The sequence below is a fragment of the Herpailurus yagouaroundi genome, unplaced genomic scaffold, assembly GCF_014898765.1.
Source record: "Herpailurus yagouaroundi ecotype Mexico unplaced genomic scaffold, PumYag 246, whole genome shotgun sequence".
Classification (NCBI taxonomy): Eukaryota; Metazoa; Chordata; class Mammalia; order Carnivora; family Felidae; genus Herpailurus; species Herpailurus yagouaroundi.
The window spans coordinates 8,716,581-8,743,361 of record NW_024412463.1 but is presented as its reverse complement, the minus strand read 5'-3'; the positions used below and the strand labels follow the sequence as shown (position 1 = coordinate 8,743,361).

At 49.0% G+C, this 26,781-nt stretch overlaps 3 protein-coding genes across 6 annotated transcripts; 2 read left to right on the top strand and 1 right to left on the bottom strand.

Moving 5' to 3' along the window:
• Positions 1-639: 639 nt before the first annotated feature.
• TUBB1 (tubulin beta 1 class VI) lies at positions 640-26,496 on the bottom strand. Of its 3 annotated transcripts, XR_005785828.1 has the most exons (6): positions 23,650-23,918; positions 22,485-22,593; positions 21,865-21,975; positions 20,368-21,747; positions 9,848-9,851; positions 640-651 (listed from the first exon to the last, which is right to left on the bottom strand). XR_005785828.1 is itself a non-coding variant. In XM_040459786.1 (4 exons), exons 1-4 carry the CDS (start codon positions 26,086-26,088, stop codon positions 20,651-20,653), a joined length of 1,374 nt encoding a protein of 457 aa, XP_040315720.1. In that variant the 5' UTR covers positions 26,089-26,496; the 3' UTR covers positions 18,840-20,650. The 3 variants fall into 3 exon arrangements, 2 of the variants coding, with proteins under 2 accessions (XP_040315720.1, XP_040315719.1); XM_040459786.1 differs by lacking the exons at positions 640-651; positions 9,848-9,851; positions 23,650-23,918 and adding an exon at positions 26,032-26,496 and having other exon boundaries at positions 18,840-21,747; XM_040459785.1 differs by lacking the exons at positions 640-651; positions 9,848-9,851 and having other exon boundaries at positions 18,840-21,747.
• On the top strand, positions 3,044-12,621 carry PRELID3B (PRELI domain containing 3B). Its single transcript, XM_040459788.1, has 6 exons — positions 3,044-3,177; positions 7,012-7,180; positions 8,384-8,473; positions 8,908-8,978; positions 9,101-9,203; positions 10,851-12,621. The coding sequence occupies exons 1-6, from the start codon at positions 3,146-3,148 to the stop codon at positions 10,968-10,970; spliced, it is 585 nt and encodes a 194-aa protein (XP_040315722.1). The 5' UTR covers positions 3,044-3,145; the 3' UTR covers positions 10,971-12,621.
• Positions 13,481-19,612, top strand: ATP5F1E (ATP synthase F1 subunit epsilon). 2 transcript variants are annotated; one of them, XM_040459790.1, is made up of 3 exons: positions 13,481-13,620; positions 15,226-15,352; positions 19,388-19,612. In XM_040459790.1, the coding sequence occupies exons 1-2, from the start codon at positions 13,589-13,591 to the stop codon at positions 15,347-15,349; spliced, it is 156 nt and encodes a 51-aa protein (XP_040315724.1). In that variant the 5' UTR covers positions 13,481-13,588; the 3' UTR covers positions 15,350-15,352; positions 19,388-19,612. The 2 variants fall into 2 exon arrangements, with proteins under 2 accessions (XP_040315724.1, XP_040315723.1); XM_040459789.1 differs by lacking the exon at positions 19,388-19,612 and adding an exon at positions 16,823-16,978 and having other exon boundaries at positions 13,482-13,620.
• Positions 26,497-26,781: the final 285 nt, after the last annotated feature.

Sequence of the window (26,781 nt, the reverse complement as noted above, 5' to 3'; positions counted from 1 at the left end):
TAGGGATGGCCTCCAATGGGTGATCTGGGGCTATTTGTTAAATGAATAAAGGAAGGGAGCAAAGGCAAAACGATTAGAGAGAGAAAGAATACATTCGGAGTCCAGAAGACATACGGAAGAACACAAACCATTTTAAAGAGAAGTGGAGGAAAGCGACAGGAGCTCTCATTGAATTCGGAGATAAAGGTCATTGCTGAGAGGTTCAGAAGAAAAGGTGGGTTTGGAGTTTTCAGAGGATGGATGAGAGTCACAAAAGTATAGAGAAAGCTTTAAGGGAGACACACAGTCCTGGGATGTATGAAAGACAGCGGAAGCCCACAGGCTTACTGTTTTACATTAATAGTAAGGCGTTTAGTGCAGATATTAAAAAATACCCATTCTGTTGACAGTAGTAGCCATTCAAGGCTTCGTTTAAATGTACTCGCAAAGAAGCTGATACAAAACATTAAGTCATCATGGGACAGGTTAGGCAGGCAAACTGTGAAGATGGCACTGTGAAGGACTGAGGTTTGGAAGGACATAAAAGGAGCTGGGGCCCAGCTGAAGCTGAGATGTGTGACTTCATCCACCTGTCCTGCCGGCCCTGTCTCTGCGTGCCCACACCACCAGTCCCCAGGAGCCTCGTGCTCTGCCCACCGTCCTCCACGACGCCTGCCCCCGGGACTGCTGTTCACGGCCATGATCTCTTCGCTCCAAACTCCTAACCTTCACTTTAGGTATCTTCTAGTCATCTCTTGACTTGTGTTTCGGATCCTCAGCCAGAAGCACCTTGATGGTTGGAATTACACTCACATTCCTCCCTCCCTGGGCCCACCCTCCAGCCCCAGACACAGGGAAGGGTGTGGAGACCTGGGGATTGGCTGTCACCCTGGGGCAACTGCCGTGAGGGCCAGTCACCTACTTAATTTCAAGTTAAAGTTATGACCTGCTAATAGTTTCCCTGTTTCTGTGACAGGCACAGTCAGTGATGCAATGCTTAGGTATCTAAAAACCAATCATTTGTTTCCTCCGGGGAGATAATACGTGTAAAGGTCTTGCTCTCTAAATCCAAGTGCAAGGTGATATTATTTGTACCTTGGGGAAGTGCACAGAAAAGACCATCGGATCCTAAAGTCCCACTCTCCCATGCCCCTGTCCCCATAACTCACTCCAGAGGCAGCAAGTAACATCAATAGACTGATACCGTGTGAGTGGGAGATCAGTGTACATTAATTTTCCTAACTTTGAAGAACAGAAATCTCGAACGAGGGGGAAGAATGGTGTTCTTTCAAATAAACAGAATAGGAATCCTGGATGGCGAAGAGCTCCGTGGAGCTCCAGGAATAGCAGGCACAGGTTGTTCTGTGCTCTCGGGTCCTGAACCAGTGTTTTAAACACCCGGCAACATTAACTTTGCATCTTAATCAAGGTTGAGCCACTCTGGGCCGCCTTCAAAGCATTACCTCCCCAAGAATTCACTCCAAGTACCACAGAGCTTTTTTTTTTTACGTCCTAGGCACCACAAATTGCACTTAGCAACTACCCAACCATATTATTTCCTTTCTGCCTAATGTAATTTTTCTGTTTTTCTATATAAAGGACTTGAGCTATTTTTAAAAAATTATCCTCCCTCCTAAATGAACCTGGCTTTTATTTGTTTTTAACAATCAAACGAGCTAAGAACAAGAATGAGGCACTGCTTCCAACCGGCTTCTAAGTAACCAGATGTAAAGATTTTGTCCACAGCCATCATTTAAAATGGCAAGCTGTACCTTTAGGGACAGGGGCAGGAGGGGCAGGGGGGAAGGGAGGGCTTAGCCTTTTGTTCACTGGGCAAGGCTCACCTGTGTATGACATCACAGGCCATTCCTGCCTGGCGCGTGCTTCTTAGTGACTCACTCGCTTAGGCAGCCAATAATTATTACGTAGGGATGAGGGAATCATGGAACAAGTCTGGCAAGAGCCTCACCCTCAAGGGCTTATAGTCTAGTGGAAGTTAAACAGATACACCCGATGATCTCAGTAATTCGTTCATTCCACAAATTATTATTTCATTTTTCAATAAATAATCATTGAACCTTTACTATATACAAGGTGCTGAGAATCATTTATTGGGCAAAACAGGCAAGATCCTTGCCTTCAAGGGCTTGCATTCAAGTGGGAGTTAAACAAATAAGACAGTCTCATAGAGTGATGCATGCTAAGAAAAATGTAGTGGGATGTTGTGATGGAGGAACTAAGGGTTGGAGGATGTCTAAGGAAGGGTGATGAGAGAAGGTGTCCCTCAGGGGTGACATCTGAGATAAGACCCATCTATAAACCCAGGGCCATGAAGTTTTCTCATCTGTTCCAACTAGGACCCATTCTTCCTAAATGCACCTTTCATTTGGGCATCAATCACACTGTCTGATGTTAGTTTCTCCGTGTCTATATGTCTTCTGCCCACCTGGGGGTCCTAACCGCGTGGAGGGCAAGAAGCATAAGCACAGAGCTGATTGGCTGGTGGGTTGGTGGGATTACTCTGGGGCCCCCGCAGTCCGGGTAGAGACAGGAGGCGGCTGGTTGTTTGGTTGGATGACTTTGGAGACCCACAGTCCGGGTTAAGAGAAGAGTTGGTTGGAATTATCTAACGAGGTGCCATGACAATTTGCTCACGCGCACACCACAGGACCGTCCGCGTGTGCGGGTGTACTGGACCCGTCTACAGGCCTGGCAGCATAAGGCGAGCCAGGAGCCGGGCGGGAAACCGCAGGCGAGGCGGGCAGGGCCAGGGCGCCCAGGCACCCGCTGGGCCCGGCCCAACTCTGTCCAGAGGTCAGCGCTCCCGGCGACGCCCGCGAGGGGGCAGCCGGCCGGTCGCATGCCGCGCCTGCGCAGCACAGCGCCTACGCCGGCGGCCCCGGGCGCTGCCCCCGGAACTGCGCCGGCGCGTTGCGCCCGGCGCTAAGGGGCGGGGTTTCGTTGCGCCGCGCGCAAGACTGGGGCAAAACCCGGGCCGGGATAGGGCGTGGGGCAGCGCGTCGGGACGTCCCTCGCGTCGGGCCCGACGGCGCGTGCGCGCTGCGCGGCCGGCGGGGAGGCCTGGGGGGCGGGGCGGGGGCAAGTGTGGCTTTTTTGCCTCATTGTCCCCTAGCGCCGCCCGGACATCGCGCAGGCTGCCGGCACCATGAAGATCTGGACTTCAGAGCACGTCTTTGAGTAAGTTTGAGGAAATTGGGCCGGTCGGCGGGGCGCACGGGGCAACTGCAGGGTGGGGAGGGCAGGTTGGGCCGGGAGTGGTGGCGAGGCCGGGCGCCCCTCAGGAAGCTTCCAGGCGTCGGGCCTAGCTGGGGGAGCTGGGCCCGAGCCCCGAGGGGCCCCGGGGGCGGGGACTCTCGGTCGGCCGTCCCGGAGCGGGTCCCCCGAGAAGGGAGCCCTCGGACGCCCAGTCCCCGCGGCCGCCCGGGCTGTGGGGGAGGCCCGGGACGGGCACTAGCGGCCCGCCCCCCAGGGAGGCCCCCTCCCCCCCCCCCCCAGGCTGGTGGGGGCGTCGCCGGGCACGAAGTCCTCGACTGCACTCGGGTGGCAGAGGGCCCTGCTTGTCACATCGGCCTTGCCAAACCCGGTGGGACGGGTCCCCCCACCCCGGCGGAACCCAGCGGGAAGGCGTGGGCGAGTCTCCTCGCCGGGCCACCTCGCCCGGCCACCTTTCGGGAGGAGGATGGTACCGGGTGAGGTCGGACGACCAGGAGGCGAAACTTTTCCGGCAGCTCGAGACCTGAGGAACAGAGCCTGAAAATTGGAGTCCAAGGTCCAGCTCTGGTTCCAGCAAACTGCGTGACCTTGGGTTCCCGTTTGCACCGGAGACACGGAAGATGACGGTGCCGTCAGGGCCTGCCACCAAGAGATGTCTTTGAGGCCACGCTCAGGGACATCTCTTGGTTGGAAAAAGTTCTTAGTAACAAAATAGGCCTTGACCCCACGTGGATGTTGGGAATGAAATTCCCTTTTGGTCCCGCGATTCCATATACAAACGAAGCAGGCGTTTAAGCAGCTATTTATCATTTTTGGGGAAAAGAAACAATGCTAGTAGTTAATCCAGGGAAGCACTCCTCAGCGGGCTAATGCGTCTTCTTGTCACTCTTCTGAAATGCCACCGTTGTCCTACACACTGTTGTGATTTTACATTTGAATCCACTGCTGAGCTCTCTGCTCTCTGTTCCTCTGATCTTGTTATTGCCGCCACACTGTTTTAATTTTCATAGCTTCGAAGTATGTTTTAGTTCAGCCATTTGATTGTTTAAACCATGATTCCGAGGGCAGTTTTAAAAGAAGTTGTAAACTTTTTGCATCCTCGCTGACCCACACCCATCCAAGAGTCCACCCGGTCCTGGAATGTATAGAATGTTAGAGTCAGAGGGGAGATTTCCTCTTTCCCCAGTGCTGGCTCTCCTGGGTAAAAAAGACCCTAGATTTGTGGTCTTTCTGCTGCTCCCTACCTGGTAACAGCCTTTACTACTCTGTTTCAGCCCTTGGCATCACGGATGGTGTTCGTTTGACGGTCTGCTTCTGGATGTCAGTGCTTCAGAAGTTCTTTGAAATTTGGAGTCCCCGCGTCTCCTTAGAACTTTCTTCTCTCTGTCTTCCCTAACACTCCTCTCTGCTACCGTTTCTACTCTTTCTGCTCTTCTCGCCAGTGTTTCCCCCTCTTCCCCTAAATGTTCAAGGAGGTTCTGTTATTGGCCTTCTCGTCTTGCCATTTCAGTGATTCCAATCTTTGTGCCACAGACCTCTCTGAGATTTGATGAGAGTGCTGGGACTCTCCTCCCAGAAGATAGACGTGTGCAAATAAAGGCTGTACGTGTCCTGGGAGCAGCAGCCCCGTCCCTGATTCTCCCCAAATAATCCAGGCTTTTCGGTCAGGGTCCCAGCCGATACATCCATACTTAGGACGCCCGGATCTGTACCTTGGGCTCCAGCCTCTCTTGAACCTCAAATCCTCATCTTCAGGTCTTCACCAGGCATCTCTGCTCACACGTCCTGTGGGCTCGCCAAACTCCGCCCTGAACTGGAAGTTACCATCTTCCCGCACAGATCTTACGTTGCCGTGTTTCCCATCTTGAGGGCTCTACTGTCTACAGTATCGAAAGTCATCATTCCATGTCTTGCCCATATTTGTCCAGCACTTCCTTCTGAGACTTCACCTATAGTTGGCATCCAGGTGAAGCCATCCATTGACTCCTTCAACAGATAGGAATGTCTCCTATGTGCCTGGGCTGTTCTTTGGTTACATTTTGGTAGATGAATCAAGACATCGTTGCTGCCTGGCTGGAGTTTTGTGTGTCCTTAAGTGTCTGCCCACCTCATTTTATAGGTGAAGGACCTGGGCAGGTGGGTAAGGTTCTGCCTGCCCTCTGGTGCCATTCTGAGTGTCTTTTCACATAATTATTGGTAGGGTTCAGATTAATTGCTGGAAGACTGCTAGCATGCATCCTTTGTAATGTTTGAGCTGATTATGTTCCATAAAGCAGTCTCAGTTCGAGTTAAGTCAACACCGATGTTTTCAGGTTGGCTCACGGAAGAGAAGGACTATATTACACATAATCCGTAACCACCCTGAAGCCATGCAATTATTAATTTTTTGGAGGGAATCGGGGGAAGAGATGAGTGCAAGGAAGCCAGCTAACCGTGGTATATGACTAGATGGAGACAGGGACAGGGTTCATCTGATTTTCATTTTAGATAGTTGCCTTGGTAACCATCTGAGTGCTCGGCCTGTATCACTTCTGTGTGTGCGGACCGTTGAGATTTATGAAGTAGCTCCCCTTATATACCTGCACTGTTTGCCAAATACAGCTTGAGATTAAAAACAGAGTGGGGTTCATTTATACAATGGCAAAGATGCAAACATTAGAAGTAATGTCACCGGTTGTCCAGGGTTCTGGGAAATGCATGGTGTTGACATTTCCCTTCTGTTGGCAAGGAGGCGGCATCAGGTTTGGTTGTCTGAAAAGCTGAACCAGATTAATGGCCTCCCCTCCCTCTTCTGCTTTTAGAAAGAGAAAAAGTAATGCTGTGTGGTTTATGGGTAAATGTGGTGAAACATCATCTCCAGACCTCTTTTTCCTTTCAGCGAAGACAAGCGCACAGATAGGGTAGCATCAGACTGCCGGTGGGCCCGGTCGCCTCTCACTCCCCCCGCCTTGTCCTTAATAAGGGGCTCCTTGGAGGAGGATGGCTCCTGTAGCAGCATCACCTTCGTACAGGTTGTGAAGCGAACACGTGTACATCACATTTTGAATCATCCAAGCACGTGTGCTTTTTCAAGAAGACAATAACAGAGAGAATATTAGAAGAGAGTGTGTTAGGAGTACCTTAAAAACACTTTGTGGTATTGTGTGACCTTTTCAAAACAAATCAGAATCACTCCTTTGAGGAAGGCAATAAAGAAAGATTGACTGGAGGGGCCACTATTTTTTATTACCTTAATCTACAGAAGAATACGTTTTTTTAATATTACGGTATTCAAATCCATAAGGCTCTGGATCTTCTTGTAATCCCTAAAAGAACTTATGGCGTCTATAAGTTCGTTAACTTTTGTTAACCTCTTTATAACTTTGGGGACTTGGGACCAGGGAAAAGAATAAATGGTATGATAACAATTTTTGCTGCTTGTTTCCCTAGAACACATTTTGTAAATACATTGTTATGAATCAGTGGTTCTTAGCAACAGGATTCGCGTGTGAAAGTGAACACGGGTAAATAGGAAAGATTGTGTGCGAAACTGTACTGTAATGCATCATCGGCTCTGTTTATGGACATCACTTGTACCATGTAGCAGCCCGTGTGCTCAAAAAATACTGATTTCCGTACATGTTTAAAATGTAGATTGAGCTCCCCAAATCATCTTTTGCTCGGTGTTTCAGAAAATAATTTTCCCTAGTTAAATTAATTAAACTTCAACTGTAAAGAATGATCTGCTGGGTTATGAAAATGGTTTAGCTTATATGCATATGTTTTCAAGCATTTGGTTTTCTTGGTTCCTGTCCACAGCCACCCTTGGGAAACCGTTACAACAGCTGCAATGCAGAAATACCCAAACCCTATGAACCCGAGTGTGGTTGGGGTGGACGTACTGGACAGACATATAGATCCCTCTGGAAAGTTGCACAGCCATAGACTTCTCAGCACAGAGTGGGGACTGCCTTCCATTGTGAAATCTGTAAGTGCGTCTTTATTCCTGTGGAAATGTGACTGCTGTAGAGAAGTTTTCTAAACCACATTATAATTTCAAATAGGTTGTGGGAGCCGATTCTGAGTGTCATTTTCGCATCAGTTCAAATTGTATTATAATAAACTTGAGTTATGAGTATATAATGAATTGGAAATATTATTACAGTTTTCATGAAGGCACCCGATAAAACCTTCTGAAGGAAGCCGGCTAATGCTCTGTAATCTAAAAGGAGTTCTGCTCTGCTCCTCCTGCATTGGCCGGCAGCTCCAGGCCCGTAGTAAGGTCTGGAAGTGGTGGGCTGGTGGTGGTGGTTAGCTGTGCTCGCCGTGGTCAGTGGTGGCTCGTGCACATTGAGCGAAGAGCCTATCCTCAGACTTTGCTCTCGCCACCTTTCTTCCAAGGTCTGACACTCCTCCCCGTATGTTTAAAAACAGAATTCTATTCCTTTACATGTGAGCAGGCTTTCAGTAAGAAACCGGAATGCCAGATCATTACAGTGTGAAAGAGTTCTGGCATAATGAATGGACTCTGTTTCCTTTAGAGTTTCTCCTTATGGAAGATAGATCCACTCAGAAAACCGAAGGACCCATTTTTCAACAGGAATGTACTGATGGCTTCCTTGGTACGAACCACCGTGTTCGGTAGTGAGGACACAGAAAGGAGCAAGGTCGGGGGGTGGTCTGGGGTCTCAGCCCAGCGGGTGATGTCGGATGTGATGCGTTCTCCTCCGTCACGAAATGGCCATTTTTCTCCCTGGAGAACCAAGCCACGGCACCGTCTCCCTCAGACTGCTCTAGCAAAGCCTCGACAGAGACTCTTGAGCTCTCGTGTTTCTAGACGCCGTGTTTACCCAGATATTCTGATTTCCATGTTTCGGGCTCAGTGCTCCGTTGTCACACCTTGGTGGTTTCAGGGTCTGCTTTATACTGCGTGCATTCTCCCTGGGCTGGTCGCTAATTGCCTCTGGGAAGGGTTTTGTGTGTCTGTTAGTCCCCTCTCATTCATGGCGCATGAACTCTCGTGACCCTCAAATGGGCCTCCTTTCTGACCTTTGTCTGATTCCTCCTGTTGTTTAGGAAGCAGATTTTTCAGTTCGAGATGTTAACAGGTCTCTGCCTTGAAATAAAACATTGGTTTACTTGTTAAGAAACCCTTCCTCCTCTGATTACTAATTGTGAATGTTCTTTTTAGCTTATTGGTGCAGCAAGAACAAAAACATACGTGCAAGAACATTCTGTAGTTGATCCCGTAGACAGAACAATGGAACTTAAATCTACTAATGTAAGCTTGAGCTCCCTTTTAATTTAAAACTATTCGGCTTAATGTGGGGGGGGCGGTGGTCTCTGTTACAGTTGCTACACAGGCGCATGTATACTCTTCAACAGGAAATCAGTGCTCATGTGCTGCATTGTCTTTCCTGTTTGCAGCCTCGAGCTTTCCTGCTCCCGTGAGCCCACTGATTATTTCTAGGGGTCAGCACTCAATAAATTGAATTTGGGATCATGTGCATATTGTGACGATAATACTTTTGTTATATTATTTTTTTAATGAAAAGAAAGCAGTGAATGGTGAAATTTAAGTTCCGGATTTGCAGTATATCAGAGTGATTTATTTGTGTATTTACCTAACAAGATTTGGGCTTGTGAGTTAATTTGGGGAATGTTTTTAATCTTGGTTTCCAAAATGGTTTGATTTTTTTCTTTTTCATTCTGTAGATTTCATTTACAAATATGGTTTCAGTAGATGAGAGACTCATATACAAACCACATCCTCAGGACCCAGGAAAGTGAGTAAAAAAATGTTATGACAAACTTATTTTACAGGGTGTTTGAATTTTTTATTCAAGTCATATATTTCTTTGAAAAATGCAAGGTCATCCTGAAGCTGTGTGGATGTGTTTTGTTCCAGAACTGTTTTGACTCAAGAAGCCATAATCACCGTGAAAGGAGTCAGTCTCAGCAGTTACCTTGAAGGACTAATGGCGAGTACGATATCTTCAAATGCTAATAAAGTAAGTCAGGCTGCTCCCTGGTTGCTGTTACTCCTGGGTTTAGGTTTCCTTTCTTGGAAGAGCTTGGTACCGAACGTGTGTCTGTCCTGGAAAACGGATTCTGAACCATGATGCGGTGAGCATCCGTAAAGGCCGTTTTTTGCACAGTAGGGTCTAGCCGCGCTGGGCTTACGTGCAGGCTGTAACTCTTACCAGCCTTTCAACCTTGGACAATTGGGTTAACCTTCCTGTGCCTCAGTTTCCCATCTGTGAAGTGGAGGTCAGTTAGCCATCTTAACCGGGTTGGGCATGAAGAGTAAATGAGATGAGACAACATATGGAAAGCGCATGTGGCCCAGGGCCCAGCGTGTGGGAAGTGCTTGATGATGTGTCACTGTGTGCCATTGTTTAAAACACCCAATTCTCAACCCTTTTCATTATTGTCTCCGCCCAACAACCCCCAGGTCCATCACAGACCTTTTTTTCTCTAACAGCCACCAGCTCATGAAAGTATTTAACACTCAACACCATGGATAGATGGATATGCTTTGTACCTAAAAAGAGTGAGATTTTTCCACCTCCCCCAACCCCCAACTGATTTTTGCCCCTTGGAGAATGCATGATTTAAAACAAAATAAGTTTAGAGAAAGAGGTACATAATGCACTCTTCTATAACACATGTTTACTATACTTACTTGGCAGTCAAAAGATATTTCTAGCTGCATTCTCTGTGCCAGGCAGAGGGCTAGGCTAGACTAGGGATACAGCAGGGGACAAAACAAGTATGGTCCCTGCCCTCATGGAACTAAGAAGAAGTCAACATTAATCACACGTCATTAGGAAAGGAAAGGTACAAAAAGACATGAGTATTTAATGAGTGTTGTGTTGAGTGCTGAAGGAGGAGCATGTTGGTTGTGAGGGGGATGCTAGGAAGCATTTCCAGCAGAGGAACTGCATGTGCAAAGGGCCTGAGACAGAGGAAGCATGAAGTGCCCCCTCTTTTTCTCAAGGAACTGCATCAAGCACCAGGAGAGAATGGTTGAAGAAAAAGTCAGGGACCAGCTCTTTCAGGGCCTCTTGCAGGATTTTGGTTTAAAATAATGGACATAAAAAGAAAAACCGAGTTTGACCTTTTGGCCCCCAAGAAAGGGACCGCTCTAATCAGAAATAAGTAAACCATCACTATCATTTAATTGTAGGTTCTTTTGAGAACATCTTTTGCATGCAAAAGAAAAAGCAGTTTATAGATCAATCTAGTTGCCCAAAGCATTCGATAATTTGGTAAATAATATTAAAGAACAAAAAGTAAGGACAGGGGCGCCTGAGTGGCTCAGTCGCTTAAGCCTCCGGCTTCCACTTAGGTCACAATCTCACGGGCCATGAGTTCGAGCTCTGCATCAGGCTCTGCTGACAGCTCGGAGCCTGGAGCCTGCTTCGGATTCTGTGTCTCCCTCTCTCTCTGCCCCGCCCCTGCTCATGCTCTGTCTCTCTCTCTCTCTCTCCAGAATAAATAAACATTAAAAAAAAAAAAAAGGACAAAAACGGTCCATCCCGGTGAGGTTTAGTTACATTTGTAATGCTCCTTGTTACTTCCTGATGTGCCATTTATGTGATACGTGCCTTCACTCTCACTTGGTGAGAATAGATGTATTGAATTTTTTTTTTAAGGGCCGAGAAGCGATGGAGTGGGTAATACATAAGTTAAATGCCGAGATTGAAGAATTGGCGGCTTCAGCGAGAGGGAGCATAAGGACACCGATGGCAGCGGCGGCATTTGTAGAGAAGTGAGGATCGAAGCCCCCACGCTCCCCCCAGGTCTCTGCAAGCTGGCAATGTATTTATTTGTTATTTAAAAAAATAAAACTATATTTTAGGTAGGATTTTTTTTTTTTTTATTATTAAGCTGAAGGAAAGCTATGTGACTTTGGATCAAAACAAAGAGGTGCGGGGTTTCTAAATACAAGGGATCATCCAGGAGTAGTACGTTACGGTTTGAAGTGACCATCTAATTGTGAAGATTCTAGTATTTATGTGAAAATTTAACAATTTTTGAAAAGTACTTGGAAAATCTCATTGGCGCGTTAAATCTCCCTTAAGGTAGTATTTTAAAGCTTTTTGTGCGTTGGAACTCTACCTAGCTTTGGACCAACCCCAGAACAAAGCAGAGCCGTCTAAGTTCACGCAGTTACCCCGCTGCGGTAAACTTCGCGAGCTGGCGTGAGAGGGTGCGCTTTAAAAGGAGAAATTACATAGTTTTAAAAGGACATGCTAATTTGTGTAAAATAACTTGCTCTGCTATAAACCATCATTAAAAAATCACAGTGTTTGGTTTTGGTACTTCAATGACATTTTCGGAGTGAAAATTATCACTAAAAGAATACATGACTCCCAACAGCAACAGAAAGGATTTCATCGTATTTTAAAGAGTACTGTGTTAATTTGCCAAAGTTTTGTAACTTAGGGAAAGGTATTACCTCCCTTGGATTTGTACTTTATGACTTGGCGTGCTCTCCCGTGGGCTGGTGATGTTCACTGAAAAAATAAAGTCATTACCGAAATCCTGCAGCACTCCAAACTGAAACAGAACAGCTGTACACATCTTCTAGCATTTCACATTTGCCTAACTTACAAATTGCCGTGTGTCAAAATCCTGGCTCCGTAATTGCTAAAGCATGATATGTCAGGTTATTTGAATATAATTACTTTTTGAAGTACTTGTGACCACAAAACATCTTTTTTACATGAAGAGCTGTACGTCATTTGAAATTACTCAAACCGATGTCTTCCTGAAGCATAAATCCCGGGTACTCAGTGTTTTTAGTAATATGGTGGGGGCGGAGGGGAAGAAAAAAAGAATAATAATGAGAAAAGCAGCATTGACCTAAACCAACCACTATGTGAATTGCTTTGCAGCTTTTATTTATGGGAAATCCTTACTTTGGATACCACGGGGCAGCTGCGGTCTGAAAATGTATTTCCCATTTTGTAGGCAGGCAGTTCCCAACCAGTAAATAATATCTTTGATACGTGCAGTTGTTGCATACAGAGGATTTTTCTTAGAAGGTGATTAGCTCTTGTCTTTATTTTACAATGCTTAATGTAATAAACTCCTCAGGTTTCCTGGAAAAGAAACCAGTTAATATATGTACATAAACCACAGAAATACTATAGCAAACTATTTAAAAATTAGTGTTTTTCTACTCAAAGTATTGTTTAGCTTAAGACTTCTTAGGACTTTTGTAAAAGCAACTGAAATCCAATAAGGTTTTTGATTATTTTTTGTAACCGGAGATGATTTTTACAATTGAGATAACATTTCAGTTAAACAAAACATTGGAAAATATTGATATTTGATTTAAAAGTTGCCTTGTATAATTTCTGTAAATTATGCTTGTAAAAAAGGTGTAATGCCCTAATGATAAAACGATTTCTGAACAAATTTTTTTCCTGTTTGATTTTTTTTTAACTCTGACCTAATGATAAAATTCTAGAAATTTTCATTTTCTAGTGTAGTTACTTTCAGTGAAATAGCTGGTGGTTTGTGGCATTTACCTTTTAAAATACAAATATACAGCAAGTAGATGTGTTTGAGAGACTAAACTGGACGGTGTTCGCAGATTAGACTCGGGGACCATGGAGCATCTTAATCCTATTTAATATTAAAAATGGAAGTTATATTAAGAAAAACCTTTCTTCCTGAAAACTTTTAACTATGATGTGTTTCCTGATGATAATTTCTTTTTAATCACTGTGAAGCGCAAGAGAGATTTTGTTCCTCCTGCGAATGCACTGGGTCACCCCCGCCCCCCCCCCCCCGGGCCCCCGCCCCCCCCCCCCCCTCCGTCCCCGCGCGCCGCCAGCAAGGCCCTGGGCCGTCCTGTCGCACGTCGGGGGACCACCCCGAAAGCCAAGGCTGTGTCAGGGCCGAGCTTCGCTTTTGATCCCTGCCTCTCGGGGGTGGGGGCTTAAGGGTTCCGTGCCGACGTCCGGGCGGGGCCGTGACCCCGGCGGGGGGGGGATGTTGAGGTGGGGGCCGTGTCCCGCGCTGCCCCCAGCTGCCCTCTTCACCCGGCCGCGTCGGCCGGGGCACTACGGAAGCCCGCGGGGAACACGCTCGGGACTCCCGCGGAGCCAATCGGGGGGCGCTGCCGGCCGTCCCGCCCGGGGATTGGCACGCGAGGCCCCGGCCGCGCGTCCCCATTGGCTCCCGGAGTCGGGGGGATTCCGCGGCGGGGCAGCAGGGGCTGCTCGGGCCGGCGGGCGGGGCAAGAGGAGGCGGGATTGGCAGGTCCGGAGTCCCGCCTCTTCCGGTTCACAGGCTTGACCTTCCTGCAGCTGGGCCGCGCACCGGGCCGACATTGAGGCGTCCTCGCGATTTGGCCCGACTCGCCCACTCTCGCGACATCATGGTGGCGTACTGGCGACAGGCTGGACTCAGGTAGGCCCGCGCCTGGGGGGCGGGGGCCGGCGGCGCGGCCGGGGGTCGGAGGTCGCGCCAGCGCGGCGGGGGTCGCGGCCGGGGGAGCGCGGCTCCAAGATGGCGGCCGGGACGGCCTCGAGCGTGCGGGGCGCGTGGCCTGTGCCGCGGGGCCGAGCACCTACGCTCGTCCCCTTGGGGGTGCGGCCGCGCCCCCACGAGCGCCCCGGGTGAACGCGAGGCGCGCCGACGCCGGGACCCGCGTGCAGGGTCCTCGTCCCCCTACCCGGCGCTGCCAGCGCCCCGGCCCTGTGCCCAGCACGCACATGCCTGTGCTTCCTGCCCGGTGAAAAGGGGGAAGGCCCCTGTACACTGGAGAGCGCTGCACGCAGGGGGGGCGGTGCTCCTGCGAGGCTCACGTACTGACGCGACTGAAGACACGACCTCTAGTGACATGGGGGCACCAGCGGTGCGGCCTTCGCACCTGAGCTCTTTGTGCCCTCGATGGAGCTAGCGCTTGTGACTTGCCCAGAGGGATACCTTCTAGTGGGCCCATGACTGGGACAGCTGAGCAGCCCAGCAGGTGCCTGACCTGGGGTGGGGGGGGGGGGGTGAGCACGGATCTGTGGCCTTGGAAGGATGATAGTCCCAGTAACGGGTGCCATTGAATCAAGCACCTACTCTGTGACAGGTGTGCTGGGCCCTGCCCTTCACACTTGTGTCTCCTCCCATCCACCAGTGGGGCCAGTAATATTAGTCTTCTATTTTATTCTCGTTTCTACAGGTGGATAAAGTAGCCGGAAAGATTAAGCAGCCTGAAGGTCAGCCCAATTAGTCACGGTGCAGACAGGCGTTGGAACGCCTGCTTCTGGCCCAGAAAACAAATCTGAAACATGAGAAAATAGACAGCAGCAGCCCCCCCCTCCCCCTGCCTTCCTGTTTTCAAAAAGTATAAAGACTGAACTGACATCTTTTGGAAAATAAGATGTTGATGGGAGTCCATCTACCAAACAGGAAGCAGGCTGTTAGATCTTTTGTTAGAATTGATGATGTTCTCAAAGAGCTTTTAGGTTTAATTTAGAAACCTTGATTGGGAAGTATCGTCAATGGCAGACTTATGAAACAAAATCCAGTATTCTCCAGAAAACCTTTAAATAATTACTCCGAGGAAGAACTGCTGAATTCAAAATAGTTTTTCTCTTTTAATTTTATGTATTTTACCTTGTAAGAATAACATGCGTAAAGAAAAAATCTCGAGTAGAGACATGGGGGGAAATGCCCCTTCTATCAGAGCCTCTCATAACATTTTAGTCTATTTCCTCTGCTATAGGATTTTTTAAAATACCTGTGAGTCTTTTATTTTAAATGAACAGGTATTAAATGGGTACAAAGAAGAGAAACCAAGATTACCCATCCAAACACCAAGATTGAGACTTTAGTACATTTCTTTCTAGTCTTTTACTCTGTATAGATTCCTTCTGGCACTAGTGAATTTTAAATCCAGTTCCACTATACTGTACAACCAAACCAAAAGTTAACGTATGGGAAGAAAAAAATCACAGTAACACAGCCAGTCCGGCTGGATCATTGGTAATTAATTGTATGTTGTCTCTGATTTCCTCCCAGCTACATCCGATACTCCCAGATTTGTGCAAAAGCAGTGAGAGATGCGCTGAAGACAGAATTCAAAGCAAATGCCGAGAAGACTTCTGGCAGCACCGTAAAAATTGTGAAAGTGAAGAAGGAGTAATCTGTAAGTTGCTGACTTATTAGAAGACCTGCATCTTAAGTTCTTAGAGCACTTGAAACAAAAGTAATTTTAGTTTTTCAGTTCTGCCCATTTTTTGTCCAACCAGTACATTTCGGTGTTAGTTCGTGGGGTAGTAATTTAAAGCACGGAGGTGATACAAGTGCCGCGGCATCATAAAAGGATCTCGTTTCAGGCCCTGACAAGCAGAAGTAATTGGCACATTGATTTTCAGCTCATTTAGCCATGCTTAGGTAGAGAGCCATCTTACTTTAATTAAACCTGTTTCATTTGTCTGCACAACATCAAATAATTTGGAGGATAAACTCCCCGCTTTTGTAATTGCCGTCAGAGTTATGTAACAGTTCAGGGGCATGACAAATTACAGAGCTCTGCGTCTTTATTTCCCCCACGTCTGCCAGTGTTCTCAGAAAGGACTGCTTCCTGAACATCAGGGCTGCAAGTACAGGCCAGGGTCCTGCTAAGTTATCGAGCAGCAGAATCCAAGACCCTGCCGTGAAAACTGCTTTTGCTGAATGTAGTATTCTTTCTGAGCGCTTGGTTCGTTTTGCTTTTCCAGAGATGTCGGTCATGTAGAGTTACATCCTGTGCAGTAAAAGACAGTTTCGTACACTTGATAAGTTCTGACTCTTCGCTCCAAACTGCTAAAGTGACGTGATCTCTCAGCCTTTTTCTTGACGTTATTTCAAAGATCAACAAGGCAAATAACCAGAGAGCTGTTTTTCAGACTTAATTTTCTTGTTTTGCTTTAAAAAAGGCTTCAGACCTGCAGTAGCAGAGAAATGTGATAAATATTCATCCTTTGGCAGCTTGTGGTTATGAGCAATTTTACTTATTGGAACTGTCTCCCCTAAGCACTTTTCATTTTCATTTTGAATTAGTAAATATTTTATCATGAGTCTGGAGATGCGGTGTTTTAGCCCTTCTTCTAAGCCTTTCTTCTAGGGGCTCTCTGTCTCCCCTCATAATTCTAAGTAATGAGACCTGGTCTTATGTTGGGTTGTTTTGTCTTAAAAGTGACCTGGCTGCCAAAGTCACTGAGCCTCCGCAGCATGGCCAAGCCACGCTGCGCATCGCGCTCCCTTGACCTTGTGGTGTCCTTGGGGTCAGAAAGTAGTATCCAGATCCAGTAGAACAAAACAGCTCTCCCGAGGTCCTGCAGGGGATGACCCCAGCCCATCAGCACAGGGGGCTTTTAGTGTCTTTTGAAAGGCCGAGTAGTTTCTTTATTGCTAGGAGAGAACTTGGTTCTACTTAGAAGGGAAGTTCCTGTGCAGCTGAGGCAGTGCACGTGAACCAGCACTTTCTACAGCCAAGAGCCAAGGGTCAGCATTAGCCACGTGAAGTGACGCCAGAGTTATCTTAGCTCATGACAAGGAAGTCACTGCCACGGTCGTGCCGGACAGTTAAAACACAAAGAACTCGCAACTGTTGCATTTTCTTTTTTCCTCCCAGACCCGCCCAGAGCTTGAAATGCTGCATTTTCAAGGTGAAGATGTGTGGGTATATGCTATGGCCGCCTGGAAACCACCTCCCTTCGTCAAAAAACAAAACAAAAAAAACCCTGTCTTGTTCTAGATGGACGATGCCAATAAATTGAAGTATGGTCCACTCCTGCTGTTGGTGTTTGTTTTCCTTCAGGCTTTTTCTTCAGAGGGACTCTGCGTACCTGCAGCATAATGACCTCACGAGCCAGAGTCTCTTAAGTTGGGGCAAGCAGCTGTGGTATCTAGTGAGCTGAGGGATGCCGGAACCATGTTTTAAATGTCTCGGGATAGAAAGTTCTCTTTTTTGTGATGTCACTTAACAAAAGGAGCCTCTTGGTGAGGCTTTCACCGTCCCTTATCTTTGAACTACGAACTACGAAATCACGTCAGAGTGGCGGATGGGTTATAATGAAAATAATTGCTAAAAGCATAGATTAGAAGAGAAAACACTACAGTGTGGTCTTTTTTTTTTTTTTTTTTTTTTTTATTGTACACTTAACATCTGTGGAGAAGAATTACTAATGTCGGGATTTAAGCAAGAAACGTGCTTCACATGGTCTTGTGGGTGAATCTGTGTCCTGGGAGCACTTCGCACGGGGAGTGGGGCAGAGCCTTTCAGTAACTCGCTCCTCGGAGCTGAAGTTAAATCTTGTAAGATTCTTGCCTGCAGGTCTCGGGGCGCGGGGATGACGACACCTCGGTGGCGTTTGCGTGGTGACTGGCTTACTCATTAAATACTCAGGCATGAAGACTTGTTGCACATGTTTTGTTTTTATCTTCCTTTGAAACTTGGAAGCACTTGGCTGAGTAAAACACCCACTGCAAAGTTCATTGCTTGATTTTCACTGTTTTTGGAGAACGGAGAAATCAAATGTGAACGGGAAATTTTGAAACACTGTTCAGCTTCTCTGCCAGGACCGGTTCTCACCACGGTACTTAAGCTGACAATAAGTTTTTGGGGCCACTGAGCAGGGCCGAGGAGGAGCCCAAGAAAATGTCTTTGTTCTCGGCCTTCTGGAGGCAGTTTCCTGCCCCCACCCCGCCCCGGGACACTTGACCTGTAGGTTTTATTTCATTCTTGGCCCAGGGCACTCAAGGAAGAGCTCCAGGATGAATGGGGGGCGGGGGGGGGGGGGGGGGGGGGCCGCGGGGCAGTAGCCACTCCAAGCCCCCTCCCCATTCGTGAGCTTTTTCCCTCAGGGCTGTTGTGCTGTTCTAAAGTCAGGGCACCCCAGTTCCCGGCGCTGAGGTCCCCAAGGTCAAGGCACTAGGAAGCATCTCTCATCACAGGGACAGGAATAAATGAATCTCAAGGCCATCAGGCCTTTTTCATAGACGAAGCTGATGGTCAGAGGGCTGAATTCTTTGCAGCTGAGTGAGTAGAGAGAAGTCCTCGGTCAGCTTGGGAGGTAATGAAGGTGAGACTCGGGGCCAGGGCTGCTTCTAGGGAAAGGGGGAAAGTAAAAATAGCCAGGTTACCACCCAGCAAAGAGTCTTTGAGCCTCTTTCTCTGTAGTTAAAAATCCTGAACTGATCACCGTGATAAAGTAAACTTCCTGCATCCAGACCTGGGGGCTGGGGGTCAGCTGGCAGGACTACTGTGTCCAGATGACCAGGGGACCCTGATCAGACCTAATGGTGGGTATTTCACTAACCATGTGAGTGATTTCTGAGGGACTCATCAATCTCTGCTCGCGCAGCATTGTTGGGAGTGAAGTGAAGGAACCGGACAAGCTCTCAAATTCTGATCCCGGGTCTCTCGTCTCTGAGACCATTGTTGCCATGGCAACTGTACCACTGAAGGACTAGGCTCCTCCAAATCTGAGGGGACAGATTTCTTTTGGTTTCTGGTGGGCTTGTGTGTGTGTGTGTGTGTGTGTGTGTGTGTGTTGTGTGTTTTAATCTATTCCTACCATAGAAAAGAGTAGGATGGTGAGATACATTTTGAAATATTTTTAACTACTCAAATTAATCAGTCTGGGCGGTTAGGCTCCAAGAAAAGGAATTTATTTAGTCTGAAATAAAGCAATTTAGCCATTTAAAATTGAATTTCCTTGTATTTTAATGATTACTATTGAGCAACAAAAATCTTGACAGTAAGATAAATCAGCAGGTTTTTTGGGTTTTGGTTTTTTTAATTTGGGTCTGTATCCTTCCTTGCATCTACTTGATTGCCTTTTCGGATTTGAGAAGGAAAGTGCTTGCCAGAGGAAGTGTGTGTATAAATTCTTGTAAACTCAGAGGTCGTAAGTCTTTTCTGGCTTCTAAGAAGTTATGAACTTCTGAGAGTGGATAGGTAACAGCTTATTAAATCGGCTTTTGTTTTTAGTGCTTGAACCACAAGGAGAAAGTGTATACAACTTTTTTTTTTTTTTAAGTTTTGTAAATAGAAGGCTTGTCATGATACTGACAGCAAGACTTAGTTTTCTCTCCGTACGTGTCTTCGTTATTTCCTTACAATGCATATGGGAAGGAGTGAAGTTTTTCTGAAGGAGGTACTGTCATCCGTCCACCTGCTACTGTAGTATTGCAGGTGACAAAAACGAATCGGGAGAGGAGAACCTGGTGGCCTGCAAGTAAATATTTCCTGCAGTGAAGGTCGGAGCATCTTCCCATTGCTGACTGACCACGGATCATATAGTATAGCTCAGTGGTCGTTCCAGAAGGCCATTAAAGCCCTTATGGGCCCGGAAGGGATGGCTGTGCTGTATGTCAGAAATAGGTAAACCTTAATTAAAAAGTTATGGATGATTCGATTGCACTCTTGTGTATTGCGTCCTGTTGTAACGTGAGCAGATGAAAATCGTGTAACGGTGAAAGCTGTCTCGTCGTGCCGACGTTTATGGAGACTTCGGCAAATTAATTTGAACCGTGAAAGTTCCCTAATGAGACGGCGTCCTCCTGGAACCGAGAAGGACACCGGCCAGCCCGGTGCTGCCTCCTTCCTGCATGCGAATGGCTGCCCAGCGCACCGCGCCGTGTGCCCTTTCTGAAAGAGCAGAGGCCACAGAGCATTTTCAGAAGGTGATTACTGACTGAAAGTGAAAAGGGCATTTTGAAATAGCCTTTACAAGGGAAACCGAAGACAGTGATTCATGAATTCCCAGAACCCAGCACTAAGAAGGAACCGACAGTGTGACCGTGTATGTGAAAAGCCAGCTGTGCAGCAGTAAAGAGCAGAGGTTTGGAGTTGGTGGGTCTTGCTTGCTTGGGGGTGTCTTTGGCCAGGTGTCTCAGTGGACCAGGCACTGCCACTCGTTCTGGTCCTTCCCTTTTCCCTTTGCGGCTAGTACTCTGACAGGCACACACGAGGTCTGCACTATTCGCTAGTGGATGCTGACTCACATTTTGCCTTGGCTGCAGAGCTCCCCACGCACCAATTAGTCACCTGGCTTTTCCGGAGGCCAGCAAGTACCAGGAGGTAGGGTGCTGGGCAGAGTGCATGGCAGAGAAGCCGAGGTAAGACACCTGGCAAGGATGCCGGGCAAGGGCTCCCGGGTGCCGATGGGCGACCCGAGGGGGTCGAAGGCGAGCGTGGGCTGCAGAGGCCGCACACGAGACCCAGACGGGGGGTCTCCATGCCTGGCACGGGGCCGTGCGCCCAGAAACGGCCCAAAGGGAGCAATTCCCCCCACGAATTCACTTTGCTATTTCAAACCAGCTAATAGAGGGTGGGTGCACTGAACGTCGGAGTCTGGAAGGTCAGCAGATGCCAGGCGGAAGGCCCTGAGGTCCCTGCGGTCGCGCGGCCCCGGGGCGGCCCCCGGCGAGAGGGGGGGCTCCCTGCGGCCGCCGCTCACACGGCCCCGCCAGGTGCCCGGGGCCCGTCTTCCGGTTCCATCTCTGCCTCCCCCACGACGTCTCCGTCTTCCTCGGGAACCGCTCTGGCGTCTTGAAGCTGCTGGTACTCGGACACCAGGTCGTGGATGTCGCTCTCGGCCTCGGCAAACTCGCCGACGTCCATGCCCTCGCAGGTGTACCAGTGCACGAACGCCCTCCTCCGGAACATGGCCGAGAAGTGCTCGGACACGCGGCCGAACAGCTCCTGCACCGCCGTGCTGTTGCCCACGAAGGTGGCGGCCATGCCGAGCCCCGGCGGCGGGATGTCGCAGACGGCCACCTTGACGTTGTTGGGGATCCAGTCCACGAAGCAGGCGCTGTGGCGCGTCTGCACGGCGAGCATCTGCTCGTCCACTTCCTTGGTGGACATGCGCCCGCGGAAGAAGCAGGCCACCGTCAGGTAGCGGCCGCGGCGCGGGTCGCAGGCGGCCATGGCGTTGCGCGCGTCGAACACCTGCTGCGTGAGCTCGGCCACCGTGAGCGCGCGGTACTGGCGGCCGTCGCGGCTGGTGAGCGGCGCGAAGCCGGGCGTGAAAAAGTGCAGGCGCGGGAAGGGCACCATGTTCACGGCCAGCTTGCGCAGGTCGGCGTTGAGCTGGCCCGGGAAGCGCAGGGACGTGGTGACGCCGCTCATGGTCAGGGACACCAGGTGGTTGAGGTCGCCGTAGCTGGGCGCGGCCAGCTTGAGCGTGCGGAAGCAGATGTCGTACAGGGCCTCGTTGTCGATGCAGAAGCAGGCGTCGGCGTGCCGCGCCAGCTGCCGCAGGGACAGCACGGCGTTGTAGGGCTCCACCACCGTGTCCGACACCTTGGGCGACGGCAGGACGCTGAAGGCGTTCAGGATGCGGTCGGGGAAGTCCTCGCGGATCCGGCTCAGCAGCAGCGTGCCCATGCCCGCGCCCGTGCCGCCGCCCAGCGAGTGCACCAGCTGGAAGCCTTGCAGGCAGTCGCAGGCCTCGCTGGCGCTGCGCACGGCGTCCAGCACGCTCTCGGCCAGCTCGGCGCCCTCCGTGTAGTGGCCCTTGGCCCAGTTGTTGCCGGCCCCAGAGTTACCTGTGCGGGAGCGGGAGGCCGGTTACCTGGCCCCCGGGGGGGGGGGGGGGGGGGGGGACGGGGCGCCCGCCAGGGGGCACCCTCACGGGTCCCGGGGGGCCTTGCAGGAAAACCTACCGTAGATGAAGCCGTCCGGGTGAAAGAGGGCTCCCAGTTGGCTGGAGCGGATGCTGTCCATCGTCCCCGGCTCCAGATCCACCAGCAGGGCCCGCGGCACGTACTTCCCACCTGTGGAGGAAGGTCGGAAGAAGTGGGCAAACTGCCGCGTTTCTAGAAGTTAATGTTCCGTCAAAACAGAACCCTGTGACACCGGCCAAAGGAAATGGCATTCTTCTAGAAGGTGTCTCTGGCAAAAAGACATTTGAAATAACGTCCTTGATGCCTACGGCGAGGGCACACATCTCTCAAATACCTCAGAACTGCTTTTCCCATCGTGCTCTCTTTTGCCGTCTCGCCAACCACAGAGATGCTGTCCCTCGTGGAAGGGACTCCGGTTTTTATTTAAAAACTAAAAAGGAAACTTGGTGCCTTAACCTGCTGGTGTTGAGACGCACCCTTCCCCCCTCCCCCGCTACCCCCCCACCCCCCACCTCCCCCCCAGTGACTTCTTCCCGGGTCCTTGCCCTGCACAAGGCCTGGGGACCTGTCACCCTCGGGATCCTGCTGCTCTGCCCAGACCTTGCTGCGACCGTGCACCTGGGGCTGGTGACCACGGCCACCCGTGCACAGCGTCCTACCGTGGGCCTCGTTGTAGTACACGCTGATCCTCTCCAGCTGCAAGGCACAGTCACCAAAGTAGCCCCCCGCCGCGTCGATCCCATGCTCCTTGCCAATCACCTCCCAGAACTGAAAACGGCAGGAGGGGAGGTCAGTGTACGGAGGGACCCCAAAAAAAGGTCCAGAGAGGCCCCCGTGAGCCAGCAGATGGGCCAGAGACGGACAGTGAGCGCCCTTGGGCCTGCTTGGTGGGGTCTGTCTGGCCGCCCTTTCTCTCGCCGGATGTTTTTGGGCCCGTTTTATGCCCGCTCCACCACTGTATAATTTCCTCTTGCCCCCACGAAACAGGAGTATGTGTTTTCTCCCCACCCGAACCCCTTAAATAAAATGCCAACGCGTAAAATATTAAAATGGATTTTGCTCCTATTAAGTGGAGGCCATTGTATACATTAAAGCTGTTAATTTACAATTTCACATCCGGCAGTGAGTGTATCTCTAATTTCACCGTATAGTGCTTCAAGCTAGTAAAGTATAGATCCCATTAAATGAATATAGACTGAATTCTTATCTGATTTCACAGTAATATCTCCTTTCACTTGGGGATTTATTTTCATGCAGTGTTCCCAAAAAGCCCATAACTAGGACATCTAGGCATGGTTTTTAGCAATGTGCATTTTTCATGATCAGGTATGCATACAATTCAAAATTACGTACGGCTCTTGTAACTGTTTGAAACATAGGACAATTTCAATCACATATACAGTATTTATTAATATAGCAACGCGCACAGCTCTTAATATGGAAACAGTTACTGAAATGGCCCCTTTCATTGCCCTGGAGAAGCACATATGTGCAATGAAAATATATTCATTTATGTTAAAATCCTCAAGGGTGTTTTCCCAGCCATGTCTTATAAGCGATGGCTCTGCTCGGGCCTTGGTCTCATTAACCAGACTCTATTTCATAGTAAATTACCTGCACTGTTCTGGGTCTGAAAGAATAAATAAATTTAAGTCTCTTACAGTTCTTATGACCCCAAGTAATCAGTAGTCGGTGCGGCTGGAACTGCCAGACAACATGATTGTGGAGTAAGTGCTCAGACCCTATCTGGACCCCGCAATTCCTCTCCCGAGCCTCCCTCCGGATTATCTCCCCATTTCAGAGCAGTGGGGCTGGGCCTCCCACCTCTCCGCGTGCTTGACTCAGGAACAGCTCATCGCTGTGGCACGGGAAGGTGGCAACTCCTTTCCAAGCAGTGATATTCTTTGCCCCAGGTTTTAAACACCCACATGAGAAGACTTTCATTTCTCGTAGCTGCATTACTCGCCATAGCCAAAAGTTGGAAACGACCCGTGAGTCCGTCGACGGATAACCGGATGAAGCAAACGTGGTGTATCCACGCAATGGACTATTATTCGGCCTTAAAAAGGAAGGCGATTCTGACACAGGCTTCAACGTGGTTGAACCCTGAAGACGTTATGCTGAGACAAATAAGCCAGACACAGACGGGCCGATACTGTGTGATGTCACTTTTGTGAGGTCCCGAGAAGAGTTCAAATTCTTAGAGACAGAAAGTGGAAGGGTGGGTGCCAGGGGCTGGGGAAGGGGGTGTGGGGGATTAGCGTTTACTGGGGACCGAGTTTCAGTTTTGCAAACGGAAAAGCACTTTGGAGATTAGGTGCACAACACGGTGAATATACTTAACACTATGGAACTGTGCACTTAAAAATGGTTAAGATGGATGGGGCGCCTGGGTGGCTCAGTCGGTTAACTGTCTGACTCAGCTCGGGTCATGATCTCACGGTTCATGGGTTCGAGCCCCGCATCGGGCTCTGTGCTGACAGCTCGGAGCCTGGAACCTGCTTCGGGTTCTGTGTCTCCCTCTCTCTCTGACCCTCCCCCACTCATGCTCGCTCTCTCTCTCTCTCTCTCTCTCTCAAAAATAAACATTTAGGGGCGCCTGGGTGGCTCAGTCGGTTGAGCCTCTGACTTCGGCTCAGGTCATGATCTCACGGTTCGTTTGGGCCCCGCAATGGGCTCTGTGCTGACAGCTGAGAGCCTGGAACCTGCTTCAGATTCTGTGCCTCCCTCTCTCCCTGCCACTCACCCACTCGTACTCTGTCTCTCAAAAATAAATAAACATTAAAAAAAATTTTTTTGAATGGTTAAGATGGATGGGGCCCCTGGGTGGTTCAGTGGGTCAAGCATCTGACTTCAGTTCAAGTCATGATCTCACAGTTCGTGAGTTTGAGCCACTTTGAGTGAGCCCTGCTTCTCCCTCTCTGTCGCTCTACCCCTCATGCGATTGATTCTCTCCCTCTCTGTTTCTCTCGCCCTCACTCGTGCCCTCTCAGACAGTGCCAGAAAAAAAAAAAAAAAGTGGTTAAATGATAAAAAAGGTGGCTAGATGATAAATTGTACACTGTATTTTACCACAATTTTTAATTTTTTTAATGTTTTATTTATTTTTGAGAGACAGAGCATGAGCAGGGAAGGGGCAGAGACAGAGGAAGACACAAGAATCCAAAGCAGGCTCCAGGCTCCAAGCTGTCAGCACAGAGCCCGGCACGGGGCTCGAACTCACAAACCGTGAGATCGTGACCTGAGCTGAAGTCAGATGCTCAACTAACTGAACCACCCAGGCGCCCCAGTTTTACCACAATTTTTTAAGAACTTAACGCTTAATGCAATTACATTTTTATGCAGTTCATACTAGTGAAAGTAATTTCGGAATGGCAAAGGGAACAATCAGCTGTTACACAGTACAGTTGTGTAAAATTAGGATTCAAATTCAGGTTAGAGACCTGTTAGGCTGTATCATCTGTTTTCATAGTGTCAGCCATTGAACCAGGCACTTTGTACAAAAATTTAGGTGGGGAGAACAAACACGCGTTCGTATTCATTCCAGAGACTGTATTTTAATTGTTTCTGCTACCACACCCCAAAACTTCTAGGTTTGCCTCCTTAGTTTTCTATTTCATACTAAATCAAACATGTTGATTTTTTTAAACTTTGTAGTATAAACATGAGAGAAGGAAGGCATCTTAGTAATATGCTGTAAAAAGTTGCCCAACAAACTGGAAAACTGTTTTGAGAAAATTACTCTTTTTTTTTTCTTTTCTTTTAATTCTGAGAGAGACAGATGTGAGCAGGGGAGAGGCAGAGAGACGGAGAGAGAATTCCAAGCAGGCTCTGCACCGTCAGCCCAGAGCCCGACTCATGAGCCGTGAGATCATAACCTGAGCTGAAACCAAGAGTCGGACGCTTAACCAAGTGAGCCCAGCGTTTTCATATCTTTAGAAATGAAAAATTCATTGCTAAAGTCATAAAGGTAAACATGAGTGGCATGTAACGGATGACGAAATTAACATGAATTAAATTGACGCTTTAAGCCTTTACTACTTCCTGTGTCTCTTTAACGAAGGGTGTGGTTTAAGGAGGCAAGTATTCAGCAAGTGCTTCCTTCCATCTGCTGACTTGTTGTCTCACCTGCTGACTTAAGATATTTCTTTGTCGCTATACCTAGGGCAGTAGGCAAGCTGGTTCTAGGAATAGAACTTTCCTTACCTTGGCTCCGATCTGGTTACCACACTGGCCAATCTGAATGTGTACGATTTCACGCATCCTTGCTTCCCGTCCAAGTGTAAGATCTTCGCAGAACCTTCCGTCTCTGGAGCCGCCCTTCACTGGTGTGACCCACACACACTCTGGGCACTGCGGTGATGGGACCAGCTGACCCAAGCCCGTCCCAGTGTGACTGCTCCAAGGGTGTGTCCAGCCCAGGGACCCAGCCCCCACTCTGCTATCATCCTGGTGAGAGGGGTATTTCTTCCTCTCCCAACACAGAATATTACCCAGTCACTTCCTAGAGTTTAAGACCAGAGGCTGTCTTTGTGCACAGCGCCCGGTGGTCTAACAGCAGGTGTGGGTCTTGCCATGGTGGACTCGGGGCACCAGCGCTGGCCCCGGGCTCACGCTATGACAAGCTCCCAGCTCCCAGATCGGGGGGGTGACCGGACCACCTGTAGGGAGCTTTCCCTGACCAAGCCAGTTGTGTTATTAAAAATCCTTTTGTCCAGGGGCTCCCGGGTGGCTCAGTTGGTGAAGCGTCCGACTTCGGCTCAGGTCATGATCTCGCGGCTCGTGGGTTCGAGCCCCGCGTCGGACTCTGTGCTGACAGCTCGGAGCCTGGAGCCTGCTTCGGATTCTGTGTCTCCGTCTCTCTCTGCCCCTCCCCTGCTCATGCTCTGTCTCTCTCAAAAAATAAAACGTTAAAAAAAAAGAAAAGAAAAGAAGAAAGAAATCCTTTTGTCTAAG